Below are 16751 nucleotides of genomic sequence, written 5' to 3' on the forward strand. Positions count from 1 at the left end.
CTATAATCACTATCGCTGTCTTTATTTCACCGTCGCGTTATTTCCTAATTATTCCTACTGCCATAAAATCGTTGTTACCGATAAACTCTTGCGAGCAAGTCCGTTGCTGTGTGCGCCTGAATTGACAACTCCACCGTTAAGGCTTTCAAGTATTCTTTGTCTCCCTTGTGTCGAATCAATAAATTGGGTAATACTTCCTCAAGACTGCGATCCCCGAATTGACAACTCCACTGTTAAGGCTTACAAGTATTCTTTGTCTCCCCTTGTGTCGAATCAATAAATTGGGTAATACTTCCCTCGAAGACTGTTGCGATCCCCTATACTTGTGGGTCATCAAGCATCATCATGATCCGTTGAAATGACACCATACGAGTTATGGCATGGGTATGAAACCTAATAGTCCTTTCTTAAATTTTGGAATGCATAGCATAAAGTAAATAAGTTTACAACCAAAATCGGATGAATGTCTTTGTTGGTTATCCCACGTGAATTGATTGGGAATTCTTTCCACTATGGAGACAAAGACAAAAGTGTTTGTCAATGTTTCTTACTTATTTCCAAGAAATTGTTTTTAGCGAAGTATTTGAGTGGGAGGACAATAAAACTTGATAAGGTTTATGAACCTGAGCATAATGATCAGAGTAGCGCAGCATCGGAATTGGTTCCGGAAGCGGCCACGACGATCATGGCTCCCATGTCTACAAAATGTTATAGTCATGGAGATCAAAGTACTTATTGAACCTTGTAGGTATGGTTTACTTTGTGATCAAATAAATGATTTGTGAACAAAGGATTGTTTTTGAACAATGATAAACCAACTACATACAAAGAAGTTATGATGGGCCCTGACTCCGTTAAAATGGCTATACGCCATGAAATCCAAGATAGATGAATATTTTTTGAAAGTAAATGGATCTATAAAATTGATGGACTTGGATGGAATATCCTTGAATAAGCTCGACTTGTCGAAAAGTTATTTACGACAAAGTTCAAAGAGTTGACTACGATAAGATTAGATCTTCCGTAGCAATGCTTATAGTCTATGTGGATTATTCTAGTAATCGCTACATATTTCTTTCATGAGATATGATAGTAGGATGGCAAAATACATTACTTAACAGAAGTGTGTATTAAAGGTGTATACAAGATACAACCAATTGTTTTGCTAGTCCGTGGAATACTAGATAGGTATACGAACTTCAATTGGATGAAGTGAGTATCTTGGAGTTGGAATCTTCACCGGATGAAATAGTCAAAGAGTTTTGGATTTCATCAGAAACGATGAAGATGCTTGCATTTACAAGAAATTAAGTGGAAGCGCTGAGACATATTTATAATACTTTATGTAGATGACATATAGTTGGTTATAAATGATGTAATTATATACTTGATTATAAAAGGTTTCATTGAGAATTAACTTCAATGAAAGAATATGGACAGAAACATATTTAATGTCAAGATCTATGAAGATAGATTGAAACACATAATAAGTTTAAGTCAAATTACATAGAATGAGTATTGAAGTAGTTCAATATAGAAATATTAAGAAGGTGTTCTTTTCATGTGAAGTTTTAACAAGACTTGAGTGTATCTGACACTCAATGAGTAAAAACACATGAGTGATTATGGATCACGAATAATATGTACACAATCAGATGTCCTGTGCTCTAAAATGTTATGAGCATATACCAGAATGATTCATGTGATGATCATTGGACGACAGTAAGAATATGCTTGAGTACTTTAGAAGAACCAAGGATATATATATAATTTTATATGGGGTAATGTCAAACAAATCGCTGAAAGGTGTTGCTCCGATATTTGTTTGGTCACATATAAAAATGAAATTCAAATCTCAATTAGGCTAAGTATTGTTTAAAAGGTAACATAATGCTAGATTTAGAAGAGTTCTAAATATTGTGATGGATTCTACAAACATAGGCAAAGCATGACATTGTTTTGACAATGACTGAGGATGTTGAGTCGAGAAGTTCTTTGAGAACTTGGTGTAGTTCCGATAGTGTCAGAACTTTAAAGCTATATTGTATGTGACAATATTAGTGACATATTTCAGACCGCGGAATTAAGGTTCCACCGAAGACCAAACATATTTAATGCCGACTCATTTGGAAAATGAGTGATGCGTTGAGACGCAAATGAATTGCAAAATACATACGTTTCTGAGCATGTCAGATCCGTTGACTAAAACTTCTCCCGTGAGAAAAACATGATAAAGCACCGGAAGGCCAAGGTGTTATATCTTTACATATGTAAACTAGATTATTGACTCTAGTGCAAGTGGGAGACTAGTTGGAGATATGCCCAAGAGGCAATAATAAAATGGTTATTATAATATATCTTTGTGTTTATGATAATGTTTACATACCATGCTATAATTGTATTAACCGAAACATTGATACATGTGTGTTATGTGAACAACAAGGAGTCCCTAGTAAGCCTCTTGTATAACTAGCTTGTTGATTAATAGATGATCATAGTTTCATGATCATGAACATTGGATGTTATTAATAACAAGGTTATGTCATTATGTGAATGATATAATGGACACACCTAATTAAGCGTAGTATAAGATCACGTCATTAAGTTATTTGCTATAAGCTTTTCGATACATAGTTACCTAGTCCTTTCGACCATGAGATCATGTAAATCACTTATACCGGAAAGGTACTTTGATTACATCAAACGCCACTGCGTAAATGGGTGGTTATAAAGGTGGGATTAAGTATCCGGAAAGTATGAGTTGAGGCATATGGATCAACAGTGGGATTTGTCCACCCCGATGACGGATAGATATACTCTGGGCCCTCTCGGTGGAATGTCGTCTAAATAGCTTGCAAGCATATGAATGGTTCATAAGAGACCACATACCACGGTACGAGTAAAGAGTACTTGTCAGGAGACGAGGTTGAACAAGGTATAGAGATACCGATGATCAAACCTCGGACAAGTAAAATATCGCGTGACAAAGGGAATTGGTATCATATGTGAATGGTTCATTCGATCACTAAGTCATCGTTGAATATGTGGGAGCCATTATGGATCTCCAGATCCCGCTATTGGTTATTGGTCGGAGAGAGGTCTCAACCATGTCTACATAGTTCGCGAACCGTAGGGTGACACACTTAAGGTTTGATGTCGTTTAAGTAGATATGAAATAAGGAATGGAGTTCGAAGTTTTGTTCGGAGTCTCGGATGGGATCCGGGACATCACGAGGAGGTCCGAATGGTCCGGAGAATAAGATTCATATATAGGAAGTCATATTCCAAGTTTGGAAATGATCCGGTGCATTTATGGCAGGTTCTAGAAAGTTCTAGAAAAGTCCGGAAGAAATCACCATGGAAAGTGGAGTCCCGGAGGGACTCCACCTTGCATGGCCAGCCAAACCCTAAAGGGTGGAGTCCCAGGTGGACTCCACCATAGGTGGCCGGCCACCCCACCCAAAGGAAAGGTGGGAGTCCCACCTTGGGTAGGACTCCCTCCTTAAGTAGGTTTCCCACCTATGGGAGGTTTTGTTGTTGGGGTCTTATTCGAAGACTTGGACTACAACTCTTGGGGATTTCCACCTATATAATGAGGAGAAGAGGAGGGGGCAGCCACTCTTGGCCGCACCACCTAGGGGTGCCCATGGCCGGCGCCCTAGCCACCCCTCTCCCCAAACCCTAGCCTCTCCTCCTCCACATAATACTCCCGCGGCGCATAGGCGAAGCCCTGCCGGAGTTCTCCACTACCACCGCCACCACGCCGTCGTGCTGCCGGGATTCCGAGGAGGATCTACTACTTCCGCTGCCCGCTGGAACGGGGAGAAGGACGTCGTCATCAACACCGTACGTGTGACCGAGTACGGAGGTGCTGCCCGATTGTGGCACCGTCAAGATCTTCTACGCGCTTTTGAAAGCGGCAAGTGATCGTCTACCGCAGCAACGAGAGCCTCCTCTCGTAGGCTTTGGAAATCTTCAAGGGTTAGTCTCGTTCATCCCCTCGTTGCTCCCATCTTCTAGATTGCATCTTGGCTTGGATTGCGTTCTCGCGGTAGGAATTTTTTTGTTTTTCTATGCTACGAATCCCTACATTTGCCTCCTTGTCCCAAGCCTTCTTCTCCTCTTCCTTGGATGGTGGGAGTTGTTGGTGGAGATGGAGATCTGATGAAGGAGTGGTGGCGGCGGCAATGCTCCTCCCTAGAGGATTATGATGTGTCTTAGTTCCCTCTTGGCTCATCCCTCTCTAATATAGGCCCGCGAGGCGGTTATAGAGAGACCTTGGGTGAATATGCCCTTTGGCCCTTCACAAAGGCAGTTATCACTACTAGGAAAAGGCCTATAGCCTCAAGGGTTACCGTCGGCGCACTCCATTTTAGGTATGCCGTGCTATTTACCACCGGCGCACCACTATATAGGGGCGTCGGTGATGCTCCTCTTACTGCCAGCGCACAACCATATTGGTGCGTCGGTGGTGATGGTCGTCCAGGTTCGAGGCTGGGAAACATGGTAGCTCCTTTTACCGCCCGCGCACCACCATATTGGTGCGCCGGGGGTAATTTGATTACCACCGGCGCATCAATATGGTGGTGCGCCGGCGGTAGGGAGGAGCTGCCATTTTTCCTCCACACATCCTTCTCTTCCCCTTCCTCATTTTCCCCTCTTCTCCTCTCCTCCTCTTCCTCTCTTACTCTTCCTCTTCCTACTATTCTCTTCCTATTCTCCTCTTCCCGACATGATGCTGCGCCTCGAGCTCCGCCGACCACAACGCCTCGTCCTTGGCCTCGAGCTCCACTGACCAAGAGCCACCGCCGCCTCCTCCTCCCCCTAGACCTCGAGGTACGACGACCATGCCGCCTCGAGATCCTCCTCAGCCTCGAGCTCCTCCTTGGCATAGAGCTCCGGCGACCACGCTGCCGACACGCCACCTCGAGCTCCTCCTCGGCCTCAAGATCCAGATCTGTTAAAAAACAACTGGGACTCGATTGGTTTCCTATTTTGAACGTAGGGGCTGCTTGTAAAAGCGTCCCCGCAAGGCTTTTTTTGTTTCCTGAAATAACTTATTGCCTACACACTAGGCAGGTGCTCCGGTGGTAAGCCATTACCACCTGCAGGCGCTGGTGCGCCGGCAGTAGCCATTTTTTTGCGCCGGCAATAAGGCTTTCCCTAGTACTATATGTTTGACATTCTTGAGTCAACGAAGGTTGGTACAGTGGCGCGGTACGGCAGTCCCCGCCGTACCGATGCTCATTATGACTTTTGAACCCTTTACTATTTTGGGCGACATTTCCTCATACGAACTCCGGTTAAAGTGATCTTGGACTCTTTGGATTCGTATGGATGAGAGCTAAAACACGATTGCCTTGGATATTTATTTTTTGTTGATGGAAAACATATCACCTTTTGACTCTCAATATGGCTAAGTCAAGTGCGTGTAATTCTTCCACATTGCATCCACTTGGCTCCTTTCACCTTGCTTTGTTCATAAATCTTCAGTATATCTATGAACACATCAAAGACAAGGAAAAGTAATAAAATCCTAATATAAACTATAAAACTAATACTTGTACAACACTCATCTAAAAATGAGTGGAAACAAGTAATCATGTATAAAAGGCATAATAATAACTATATGGAGCATGAGACGAGTAGCTTTATAAACATAGAGTATGTTTTTTTAAACATGTATAAAATTTCACTCATCAACATCCCGAAACATAAACCTTGGTCTTCCTCGAGCAAGAAGATAGTTGATAACTTCATGCTATCATCTAGTTTACCATTGCAAATCAATGTGTCGTATCCTTATTTTTTCTGCAAGCTCAAAGCAACATAGATTTGCAATGGTAATACAAGCTCACTTATGTGATTTCCAAACCAATAAAGATTCACCAAAACTTCTATGCTCATGTCAAAATTAAATTTAGCTAGCAAGAAAAAAAATTGCGCTTTTTGTATTTTTGTATCCTTACATTTGTAAGATAAAAGATGAACACGAGTAGATGTCAAACACAAATAGGAATAAAACTTTTCGATGCTACCCAATCATGCCATCTAGTCAAGGCTCTCAAGTGCAAACTTTAGTTATTGAGCTTTGAGAAAATCTATATTTTAGTAATGAGGCTATTTTAAAAGAAAAAATATCTTTGCATTTTTTAATAGGTATATTTAGAGCTTCGCACATCCCCTTGGAATTCAAAACCTTGCTTGGTGGCTTATAATATTGATGACTTTTTTTACATGATGTTTGGTGACTTTTTTTTGACAAGGTTGTGTGCGTGAAGCTGCTTCGCCATGAACGGTGGTGGTGCCGCTCATCGGCAGCTATGCGCAATCAGGTCTTATAATGTTTCGTAACTTTTTTTGTTACATGATGTTTGGTGGCTTTTTTTGAGATGGATGTTTGGTAACTTGGTGAGACATGAGTGAGACGAATTTGCTTGTAGTCTAGTGGCTAAGGGTGGGATCCACCTAAATGTCATTTGTACCAAATTTTACACTATAAATATTAAAATGAACTAGAAGTGAGATTTAGGCAGATCATGCAGTGTGCGCATCATACTATTCCCTAAACAATTTTTTCTATGCTATCAGTCCAACTGCAAGAGGCAGTGTTAACAAGCAAGAGCAATCATAATTACTACCTCTATGTATAAACATGTCTTATATTTGTTAAAATTTAAATGAATGTAAAACACTATTTTGTGTATAGCTGTCTAAATTTAAACAAATGTAAGACAATGACGTATGGGCAGAAGAGTATTACATGAGGAAAATGCAACATGGTTACAAATGTTAAGTTGACAGAAACATAACCAGATGAGATAATTCCAACATAGTTATATCAGCGCTATCAACCTCAATTTTCTAAACTGGGCGTACGATGTGACCATTTTTTTACAAAATATCGCCAAATGCCACAAAAGCCTGCATATAAATTAGCAACGTATGGCTACATCAGCGATTCCTATACAAAAGAAGTGTTTTTCTACTTCCTTAACTTAATGATTAGTAGTAGAAGGTTTCTTCATAAACTGTGAGGTACTTCCGGCTTCACGCTCGTTACTCAAAGCGTCACATTCTCCTTTTCACCATCAGAGGAGCTTAAGGAGGATGTCAATTGACTGTCAGGCACAGGAGCAACTTCCTGCTTCAAGCTCACCACTTCAGGAATTTCTTGCTCTGTCTCATCATCAGATGAAGAGCTACTTGAATCTGGAGCAACTTCCTGCTTCAAGCTCACCACTTCAGGAATTTCTTGCTCTGTCTCATCATCAGATGAAGAGCTACTTGAATCTGGGGAAACTTCCGGAGCATACATGTCATCGCTGTCTCCAATATCAAGATCATCAGAGTATTTCACAGCCAACCGTTGCCTTCTCCCACGGCCAAGTAGTTCAACTTTGGGAGTAGCAGGCTTGAAAACTTTGAGATCCTCAACCTTGGGGGAGAGAGGTCCTTCCTCCTCGCCGCCATGAGCAAAGCTCACAATGCTCCCAAGATAACCATTGTCTTCTGAAGAGCACTTCTCCCCAATAGAAGGATCTAACTTGAGGAGATTCTCAATGGCCTCGTCATCATAATGGATTGATGTAGCATTGATCTTCTTCTTCTCCAGAATTGTCTTGGCTCCGTGTAGTAGGACAGACTTCAGCTCCTCTGCACTTGGCTTTTTGGAAGAGTTCATTAACATATTCTCAATGGCCAGCTTCTGCTTAGACTTTTGCAGTATCTTCTCTTCAACAGAGCATTTTGTGATTAGTTGGTAGACAACCACAGGTCGGGTCTGGCCAATCCGGTGAGCCCTTGACTGTGCTTGCAAGTCCATGAATGGGTTGAAATCAGGATCTGAACACATGGATGCAAGAATCAGTGCCTAAAGGATTTAAGGGAAATGAGCAGCACACACATCAACAAAAAAGATATTTTAAAACCACTCACCATAGATAATTACTCGATCTGCACCAGGCTGCCATAATAAGCAATAATATTAGTCCAGTGGCATAAAAGTAAAACATAAACGAATCTGCAAGGATTAGGATTAGGATTCATACCAGGTCAATACCTAGACCACCAGCACGAGTAGACATCAAGAAGATAAACGTTTCACTTTCAACGTTGTTGTATTCTTTTATGCCCTCCTGCCTTGCAGAGAGTGATGTCTGTCCATCAATGCTGTGTACCAAAACAACTATTGAGTGAAAAAATAAAAAGAATTACAGCTGTACTCACTGGAATGAGCTAAGAAATTATCAAGAGCATCATTGTAAGATAAGATCAATGGAGTCATCTATGCATCAGAAAAGCAAGACAAATGCAGGGTTGCTTAATGAACCATACCGTGCATATTTGTAGCCCAGGGAAAAAAGAAAGTCTTCGAGAATATCAAGCATCTTGGTCATCTGGGAGAAAATCAGTACACGGTTCCCCCTTTCTTTCAGTTTCGGAAGAAGCTGCAGATCAACAATAGTAAATTCTTAAGTCCAACAGCAAAGTGGGACGGAGAAAGAGAAGAAGTTATGAAACAAATTTAGAGTGCAGTCCCCAGATAGGATGTAATAGTAGGTGAAGGTACCTTGTGTAAGAGTTGAAGTTTCCCAGATGCAGAAACAAGTGATAGGAAAACATCTTCTCCTGCACGCTGGTGAACTTCCAGTCCTGGAAATAGATACTGGAAAGGGGGGAACAAATTAGCTTGAAGAGCAAGACTAATTTTTAGCATTGATTAGTTTGCATGAAAACATACTACAGAATGAAGCAATCAAATGGATAAGAAGTACTGCACAAAATACTGAAGTTAATTTTGGCTTGTCTTTAGTATTGACTATGCCATGCTGTCATCAGCAAACACAATTCATTGCCAAAATGTTTATTAACGTAAAATATCCAAATGCACTGAATTATGTATGGTTACAACTTACAAGGAGAAAGAGGTCTAGCTCAAGTGAACAAAATGTAGCAGAGTTCATGAACTAAAATGGAAGCAGAGGGTACCGGGTGATTGCAGCATTTTCTCAATTCCATAAGTACATTGTTCAAAGAAAGCTTTCTGCCTGCGAAAGTATAAACAAGCTCTGTCAGCCCCAATGCAAAATATGAGTTGGTTAGCATAAGTACATAAGGACAATTATATAGACTTGGTATATCTCATTTTGGATATTGCATAGTGTTGTACTTTGTGCCTTCTGCACATGTTCTAATACAAACTGGCATGCATGTAGATGCGTGTCCAAGAGAAAAAATAGCACAAACCAGCTCAACCAAGAGAAAATGATTTGGATGAAGACAAGGTGGTAAAATGTATGGTAACGATAAATGCAAGAGAATGAATCTTGAACTGACCAGACTGAATAGCACTGTTCAGCTTCGAGTAGTTCTTCTCTAAAATATTAATGTAAAGGTCTCTTTGAGAGTCTGTAAGTGCACATGGAACTTCTACCCACTTCTTTATCGGCATAGAATCTTTTAGCACATCTGATTTCATCCTCCTCAACATCCTAGCAAATCAAACATGGAAGAAATAAGAGCAACATCCAAGTTATAAAGCAACTGAAGTAGATAGCGGTAATCACCTAGGCTTTAAAATTTCATGAATGCGAGCAACTTTTTCATCTATTGTCAAGTCCAGTCCACATTCAATTGGTAAGAACAACCCATCGGCCTTTGCATCGGAGAACTCATCTGGATCAATGTAATGAAGCAACGAAAACAATTCCAGGATATTGTTTTGCAATGGTGTTCCCTGTACAGTGAAGAGAAAAAGGAAGATTATTACAAAAAGAATTTGCACTTCCGTAAGAAATACTCCCTCCGTTCACTAATATAAGATGTTTTAGGTTTTAGTGGATTCATCTATTTTGGTATGTATCTAGTCTACTCTTGCTCATTTTAAAATATCTAAAACGTCTTATATTTGTGAGCAGAGGGAGTGTATGCTACCAACCCATAGGTCACTTCCATAGTGAAAGCTACCATACGGAGAAAATCTGTAAACCTCATTCTGATGAAATAACATTTTGGACAGAGATATCTTTCAAAGAAAATAAATTGATAATACCATTCTAGTATGGTTCCAAATCAACTGTATCACACATCCCATGAATGAGCCTTTATGATAAACAATTTTTATAACGAGTTAAGCATAATTTTAAAGGATTTCGGCTATATATAGTTTTCAAAAGTATATTACTTTGCAGTACATAAATGGAATGTCCAGAATCAGTACTGATCGTCTCCAAATCTACCTTGTTCAAAACCATTATCAGGGTGGACAGACCATCCACAACAACATATGCAACATTAATAACAACGCAAATGGAACAAAGAATTATCTTCTCAAAATCAGGAGGAATATGCCTAGGGTATGGAAGACTTACCGTAAGTAGAAGCCGGAACTCTGAGCTATATCGTTTTAGGACTGATGCAAGGTTGCAATCAACCTTCTTCAGTCTGTGTGCCTCGTCAACTGAAATTGAAAGGAGATGAAGAGAAGTGTTAACTTGCACGCTAATAAAGGAGATGTTCAGAATCAGATATCCCCAATACAGCCATATCTCAGAAAAACTTACTGACAATCGTTGACCACTTAATTTTTTGTAGGACTTCTTTATCGAGTTGGACAAACTCGTAACTTGTGACAAGAGCGTCAAATAAAGTCCTCCCTTCAGAAGAGTACATTTCATGATCTTGAATACACTTCCTGGAGTCCTTATCTCCTTGGTAAACAACAATATTTAGATCACTTGCCCAGCGACCAAATTCCTAGCACAGAGCATGCATCCAGAAATTACATATTGTCCAGCTAACATAATAAAAAAAATTGATACAGCAGGAAGATTTTATTCAATGAAGGCAAGAACTAAGGACAATTTTTTAGTTCCCTTACTACAACATCCAGAATAATACAACAGAAGATCATGAGAAGTTATACAAACCTTTTTCCATTGGAGTAGGATGCTTTTGGGAGCTAGGACCAACGCAGGTGATGTTGTGAAACTTCCCTTGATAATATGGCTGAGAAAGGAAACAACTTGGACAGTCTTGCCAAGACCCATTTCATCTGGCAGTGGAAAAAGAAACAAGAGTTCTCATTGTTGTCTTTACACGATATAAATAAGAAGCTGCTACCATCTTTGTATAGATTACCAGTGCATGCATCACATAATTCAAAGGTAACACCCTACATCAGTGAGGAGTACCGTTTAAAGTATCCTTTAAAGCATGCATTTACTATTTCGGTACGAAAAAAATTATCAGCTTGATCACTAAAGTTGTAACAAATAGTCAATGAACACACAAAATTCCAACCTATCAATGAATCAAGTTAATGCTTTTTATTTTCTCAAAAGTAAAATTGTAGAAGATACTCCTGTTACAATACTAAGTGTTCTGAGATAACGTTCTCAAATGATAGAAAAAAATACAAGTGCATGAATTGTGTCTTTAGAGTTCATCAACATACCAGCAAGAATAACACTCCTCCTAATTTTGAAATTGTCAAATATCCATTGTAATCCTTGAAGTTGATAGTCATATAAAGCACCACTGTGTACATTTTCGGGTATCATTTCATCAGTGTACATTTGGCTGATACAATCAGCTCTTTTTAATGTATTTCGATGCCTTTCGACAAGCATAGAAATAGCTGATTGCACGCCTTCGGTCGAATATGGCTCCCATGTAGCATCACAGTAATCAAGGCCTTTCCATTTCACAAGGAACTCATATCCCTCAAAGTCTTCATTATCTTCAAAACTAGCCAAGATGTCACATAAACCATGAGGCTCAAACTTCCGACGACATGCAATGGCACGATCTACTTCAAACCATTCTGGTTTCCTTTCATCATCCGAGAAGACCTCCTTAGGCAAGCTGTTGCATAAGTTTGCAAGATCATTAACAACAGTAATCAAAAAGAGTCATACCAATTAAGAACACATCACATAAATTGAAAACAAAATGGCAATTATAAATTCATTATTGTTCATTTTCCCTTGGTGTATGCAAATATCATAGGAGTCTTATATATTAAAACTGCAAAAGAAAGACTGCTGAAAAGGGTGAGCATGTCACTCTATTCATAGGAGTTTCCTAAAGCATCTAATAAACACTTCAGATTGCCTAAAATAGTTTATATCACATCAACAAAGAAAATTTTACCAACACGGAAAAATGGTTTTACAAAAACCTACTTCAGATGTGACAACAAAATATAAATGAATAAAAACAGAGGGCTTACCTATTCTTCCTGATGTAGCTTTGTGCCCGTAGACGATCATGAACAAGAAGCCAGTCAAGTGGAACCTAGAGCATGTAAATTCAACTTCTCGGTAAAATAATTACAATCTTACATTGATAATGGTAAACACATATTAAATCTTTTGCAAAATGCAGCAGAGCACCATTTAACAAAGGCAATCTCTACACAGCTATAGGCATGCATGAACTTCTGGTAGGAAAGTCTAATAAACGGTGTCAAAATTGGCCCAGAAGTGTGATATTTCATTCAAGAGTGCAAGTTCCGCTTTTAGTCAAACTAGCTCAGGGTGTTGTTAGTGCAGGAAGCTATGAAGAATGTCCATAAATAAAACTCCCTCATTAACCTACCTAATTTCTAAAATACAAATATCATCTGTAGAGCTTGTGGCAATAGAGGGAAACTGTAATGCCAAGGCAGGCTAGCTTAAACAAGAGTCGGAAGGAGGAAAACATACCCAGCAGTCATGATGATGAGAAAGTAAATGCCATTTCACGAGGAACTGATACTGGAAATCTGACTCCTGAAGAATCACCCGTCTACAACCTACAAACCTTTGGATCTTTCTTGACGGATTTACTTCTGTCCTCTGAGCCAAAGAAGTTTGATTGCTATTGCACAGAGGACATTCCAAGGTGCCTCCACTGTTTTGCATAGGAGGATGGAGACAGAAACTATGGAAGCTATGAGAACAGCTAGAATTCTGACATTCGATTAGAAAAGAGCTGCCAGTTCCACTCTGCACGCAAATTAACCAAATAAGATAGTGCATAACTGCATATGGATAAGAGGCAATGAAAAACAAAAAGCCCGAGAAAACCTTACAAATTTCTCGCAAAATAATATACCTTACATATTGAGCACATTGGTCCATCAGAAGTGTTTTTGCAAGGGTTTACAGTATTGCGCAATAACTCATCATCTGATAGAAACAATATATGTACAATACAAAGGTCATGTTAGAAAATCAACCTCGAAACAAGGACCCAGGTATCCAACAGGTCATTAAAAGACAGTAGGCATGACTGAATCTGGACACTATCACAACAAGTACAACGAATGACGTATAGCTGCAACATCACCGACTGATAAGATGTCATTCAAGAACATTATTTCATGCATCATACATGCATATGCATGATACATACAGAATTGTTCTACAGGGGTTTTAGAATTTTCTATGCATAACATTGACACAGTAAACCATTGACCATGTGGGTGATTATTAAACTGAAGCTTCTCAACCAATGGGTTACTTATTACCTGATCCTGAAGATGAAGACACTGACAACATACATGAAGAAGCTTCAGTATAGCTCTCCTAAAAATGAACAGGAAACATTTATCACTTCATGAAAAGAAGGAATTAATGAACCATTTCTTTTTGAGAATTTATTTACATCTGAAATATGATCAGCCTTCCGTTTCTCTTGTAGGCGCTTTGACATTCTGCATGGAATTGCCTTCCTATGATCTGTGGTGATTTCAGAACACAGTTCAATTATGCGAACTCATTTGCATAGCATATCATCACCCAATTAGCACAAGATAAATATAAATTAGGGGGCTTAAGAGGTGTTCTGCTTAATCCACATACGGGAGGATTAACAAAATATGTATCTACTAATGAGGAGACATCTAATCAAATGATATTTGGAGCTTAAGAGAAGGTTGGAAGTTTGACATGGTATAAACACAAACCATGAAAGTGTGCAATGAAACAAAACAAAATTCAGCACAGCTGTAAATATTATCTTAACAACATCTTTAGTTATTTGATCTAGTCATTTTAACAAAAAGAAAAAAGGCTGCTCAATTAACCTCAGAAAATGCATATGACAAGGTTATTAAGCAAGCATGGTGCACATAGAAGAGAATCATGGTATAAATGTGTAGATAATAATATTCACTTCAAAGGATGCCCACTTACTATCAATAGTGTCACTATCAGCATCGTCGTCAGATTCGTGAATTCTGGTTCCCACCCTTTCCTGGAGGCGCTTTGATCTTCGTTGAGGGGGTAGATGATCATCATCTACACAATGCAAATTCTGAATTATTTCATGCTGATAAAAATTTATATTAGAATTTTATATATTAGGAAAGAGTAAACACACAATAAATTGAACACCACAAGCATACCATCAGAGCTACCCTGCCAGGTGTCTTTATCTTCAGAAACTTCAACATTGTAATATTCAGACAGAAGTTTCTTTCTTAGTCGTTTTGGCCTTCTTTGCTGGACCAACTTCTGGGACTCTGAACCATTCAGAATTTACAAAGCAAGACATCCAATCAAATGATATTGGGAACTTAAGAAGGTTGGAAGTTTGACATGGTATAAAAACAAACCATGAAATGCAGTGTGCAATGAAACAAAAAAAACTCAGTGCAGCTGTAAATATTATTTTAACCACATATATAGTTATTTTATCTAGTCGTTTTAACAAAAATAAAAATAAAAGGCTTCCAAAAGGCTGCTCAAATAACCTCAGAAAATGCATATGACAAGTTTATTAAGCAAACATGGTGCGCATAGAAGAGAACCATGGCATAAATGTGTAGATAAAAATATTCACTTCAAAGGATGCCCACTTACTACCAATAGTGTCACTATCAGCTTCATCATCAGATTCATAATTTCTAGTTCCCACCCTATCCCGAAGGCGCTTCGATCTTCGTTGAGGGGGTAGATGGTCATCATCTACACAATGCAAATTCTGAATTATTTTCAATCATGCTGATAAAGTTATACTATTAGAATTTTATATGTTAGGAAAGATTAAACACGCAATAAATTGAACACAACAAGCATACCATCAGGGCTACTCCGCCAGGTGCCTTTATCATCAGTAACTTCACCACTGTAATATTCAGACAGAAGTTTCTTTCTTAGTCGTTTTGGCCTTCTTTGCTGGACCAACTTCCGGGACTCTGAAACACCATTCAGAATTTACAAAGCAAGACATGCACAAGAGCTTTACTCTAATGCTAACATCTTCAAGTAACAACAAATGTGAAACAGCTCGCTCTTACCATCTTCCCTGCTCACAGATACATCTTCACTTTCAGTGCCAATCAAATCATCCTTTCCAGTTAGTTTTCTCTGCAGGCGTTTGGACCTTCTGCTAGGAGGTAACATCTCACCATCTGCTATAAAGACAAGTTCAAACTAATACTGTGGGTCCAGATTATTAAACAAGTCACAAATTTGTGTAACAATACTACATCTCTTATCTTAACAAAACAGGTTTAGAGAAAAGAAAGACTAGATGGTCACTCTAAGAGGCTAGAAAGTTGACATGGTAATTGTGGTAAAACATCTAGACTCGGATGCAGATGTGTACAAATAATAACGACGCAGAACAGCAGATTAGTCATTGGTCAATCATAGATAACAACTGTCCAGTTGCATAACAAACTTAACTCATTCACAAACAAAAAAATGTATGCACTTTACTTCTAGCCACACAATTCGTGCACACAATTTGACTGATTACACAAAGCAAATCGAATATGGCAATTATCGTCATTGGAAATCGGATGGTCCCCTCCGCAGGCTCAATCTTACACTAAACCACACCGTTTAGGCATCGTCTGCTATATGGCAGCTATTCATTTTTGGGAAGTTATATAAATTTTCTAGCATCTAGAAAAAAGTATTCAAACAAATGAACATTATGGCATCAAACACCACAGCCAGTTCACAATGCAAGAAAAGAGAAAATTCAGAGCATTCAGCAATCCTCCATCACACACACCTTCGTCATCGCCCAGGCTGACATCAGGAACCTCCACAGTTGCAGCAACGCTCGCCGCTGTTCGCGTCCTGAGACGCCCCAGGTTCCTTGTTGAAACTACCATGCAGCCATCGACATGAACAGACAGGGAATTAGCTAAAGTGTAAAATGCGAATGTGTTTTCACATCTGACGGATGCATGCTGAAGACACCGAGGTTTCGAGCTCACCAACAGGTGAATCACACAGGCGCCCTGCAGAGGTATCTGCGGCACATCTCCCCGCACTGTTCTGCGGCTTCCCTTGACGAGTTGACTTCGCATCATCTGTAAAATAAATAAATCGCAAGGTCAGATTACTGTCTATCCATTCAGAAAAATGTGATCTACGCACGGCGACTGAGCAGCGAGGCAGACGTCGGCGGCAGACCAAACAAAATGAGAGAATATATTGCCTCGGACAAAATCGAGGAATATTCATCCGCGCGCGAAAATAGAGGATGATTTGTTTCCGAACTCGTTTACACCGATCTGCGCACTGCACGCTCGGAAAACAGCATCAATCGCTGTATGCACGGCAAATGCAAGAGACGCAGTCGTTTCCAGCCCAGGCCGAAAAATCCAGAGTCGATTGGTGCGCACTCATGGCAGATGCCGGTCATTTCCAGCCCCTGCCGAAGAAACTACCAAATCTACCGGCGCGCGCATATGAAAAATACAGGTAATTTCTAGCCCAAATGCCTCCGAAACTCGCAAAATC

General features: G+C 39.6%; 1 protein-coding gene across 1 annotated transcript; it reads right to left on the reverse strand.

The window, feature by feature from the left end:
* Nucleotides 1-6900: 6900 nt before the first annotated feature.
* LOC124662675 (CHD3-type chromatin-remodeling factor PICKLE-like) lies at nt 6901-15395 on the reverse strand. Its single transcript, XM_047200480.1, has 22 exons — nt 15290-15395; nt 15071-15187; nt 14853-14957; nt 14396-14512; nt 14184-14288; nt 13654-13727; nt 13517-13574; nt 13102-13175; nt 12711-12992; nt 12236-12300; nt 11459-11868; nt 10932-11056; nt 10566-10758; nt 10374-10462; nt 9570-9739; nt 9340-9494; nt 9028-9050; nt 8573-8668; nt 8338-8450; nt 8052-8172; nt 7939-7966; nt 6901-7845 (listed from the first exon to the last, which is right to left on the reverse strand). Exons 1-22 carry the CDS (start codon nt 15393-15395, stop codon nt 7064-7066), a joined length of 3408 nt encoding a protein of 1135 aa, XP_047056436.1. The 3' UTR covers nt 6901-7063.
* Between the last annotated feature and the right edge of the window lie 1356 nt (nt 15396-16751).

This window comes from Lolium rigidum, chromosome 6 (assembly GCF_022539505.1).
Source record: "Lolium rigidum isolate FL_2022 chromosome 6, APGP_CSIRO_Lrig_0.1, whole genome shotgun sequence".
Lineage (NCBI taxonomy): Eukaryota > Viridiplantae > Streptophyta > Magnoliopsida > Poales > Poaceae > Lolium > Lolium rigidum.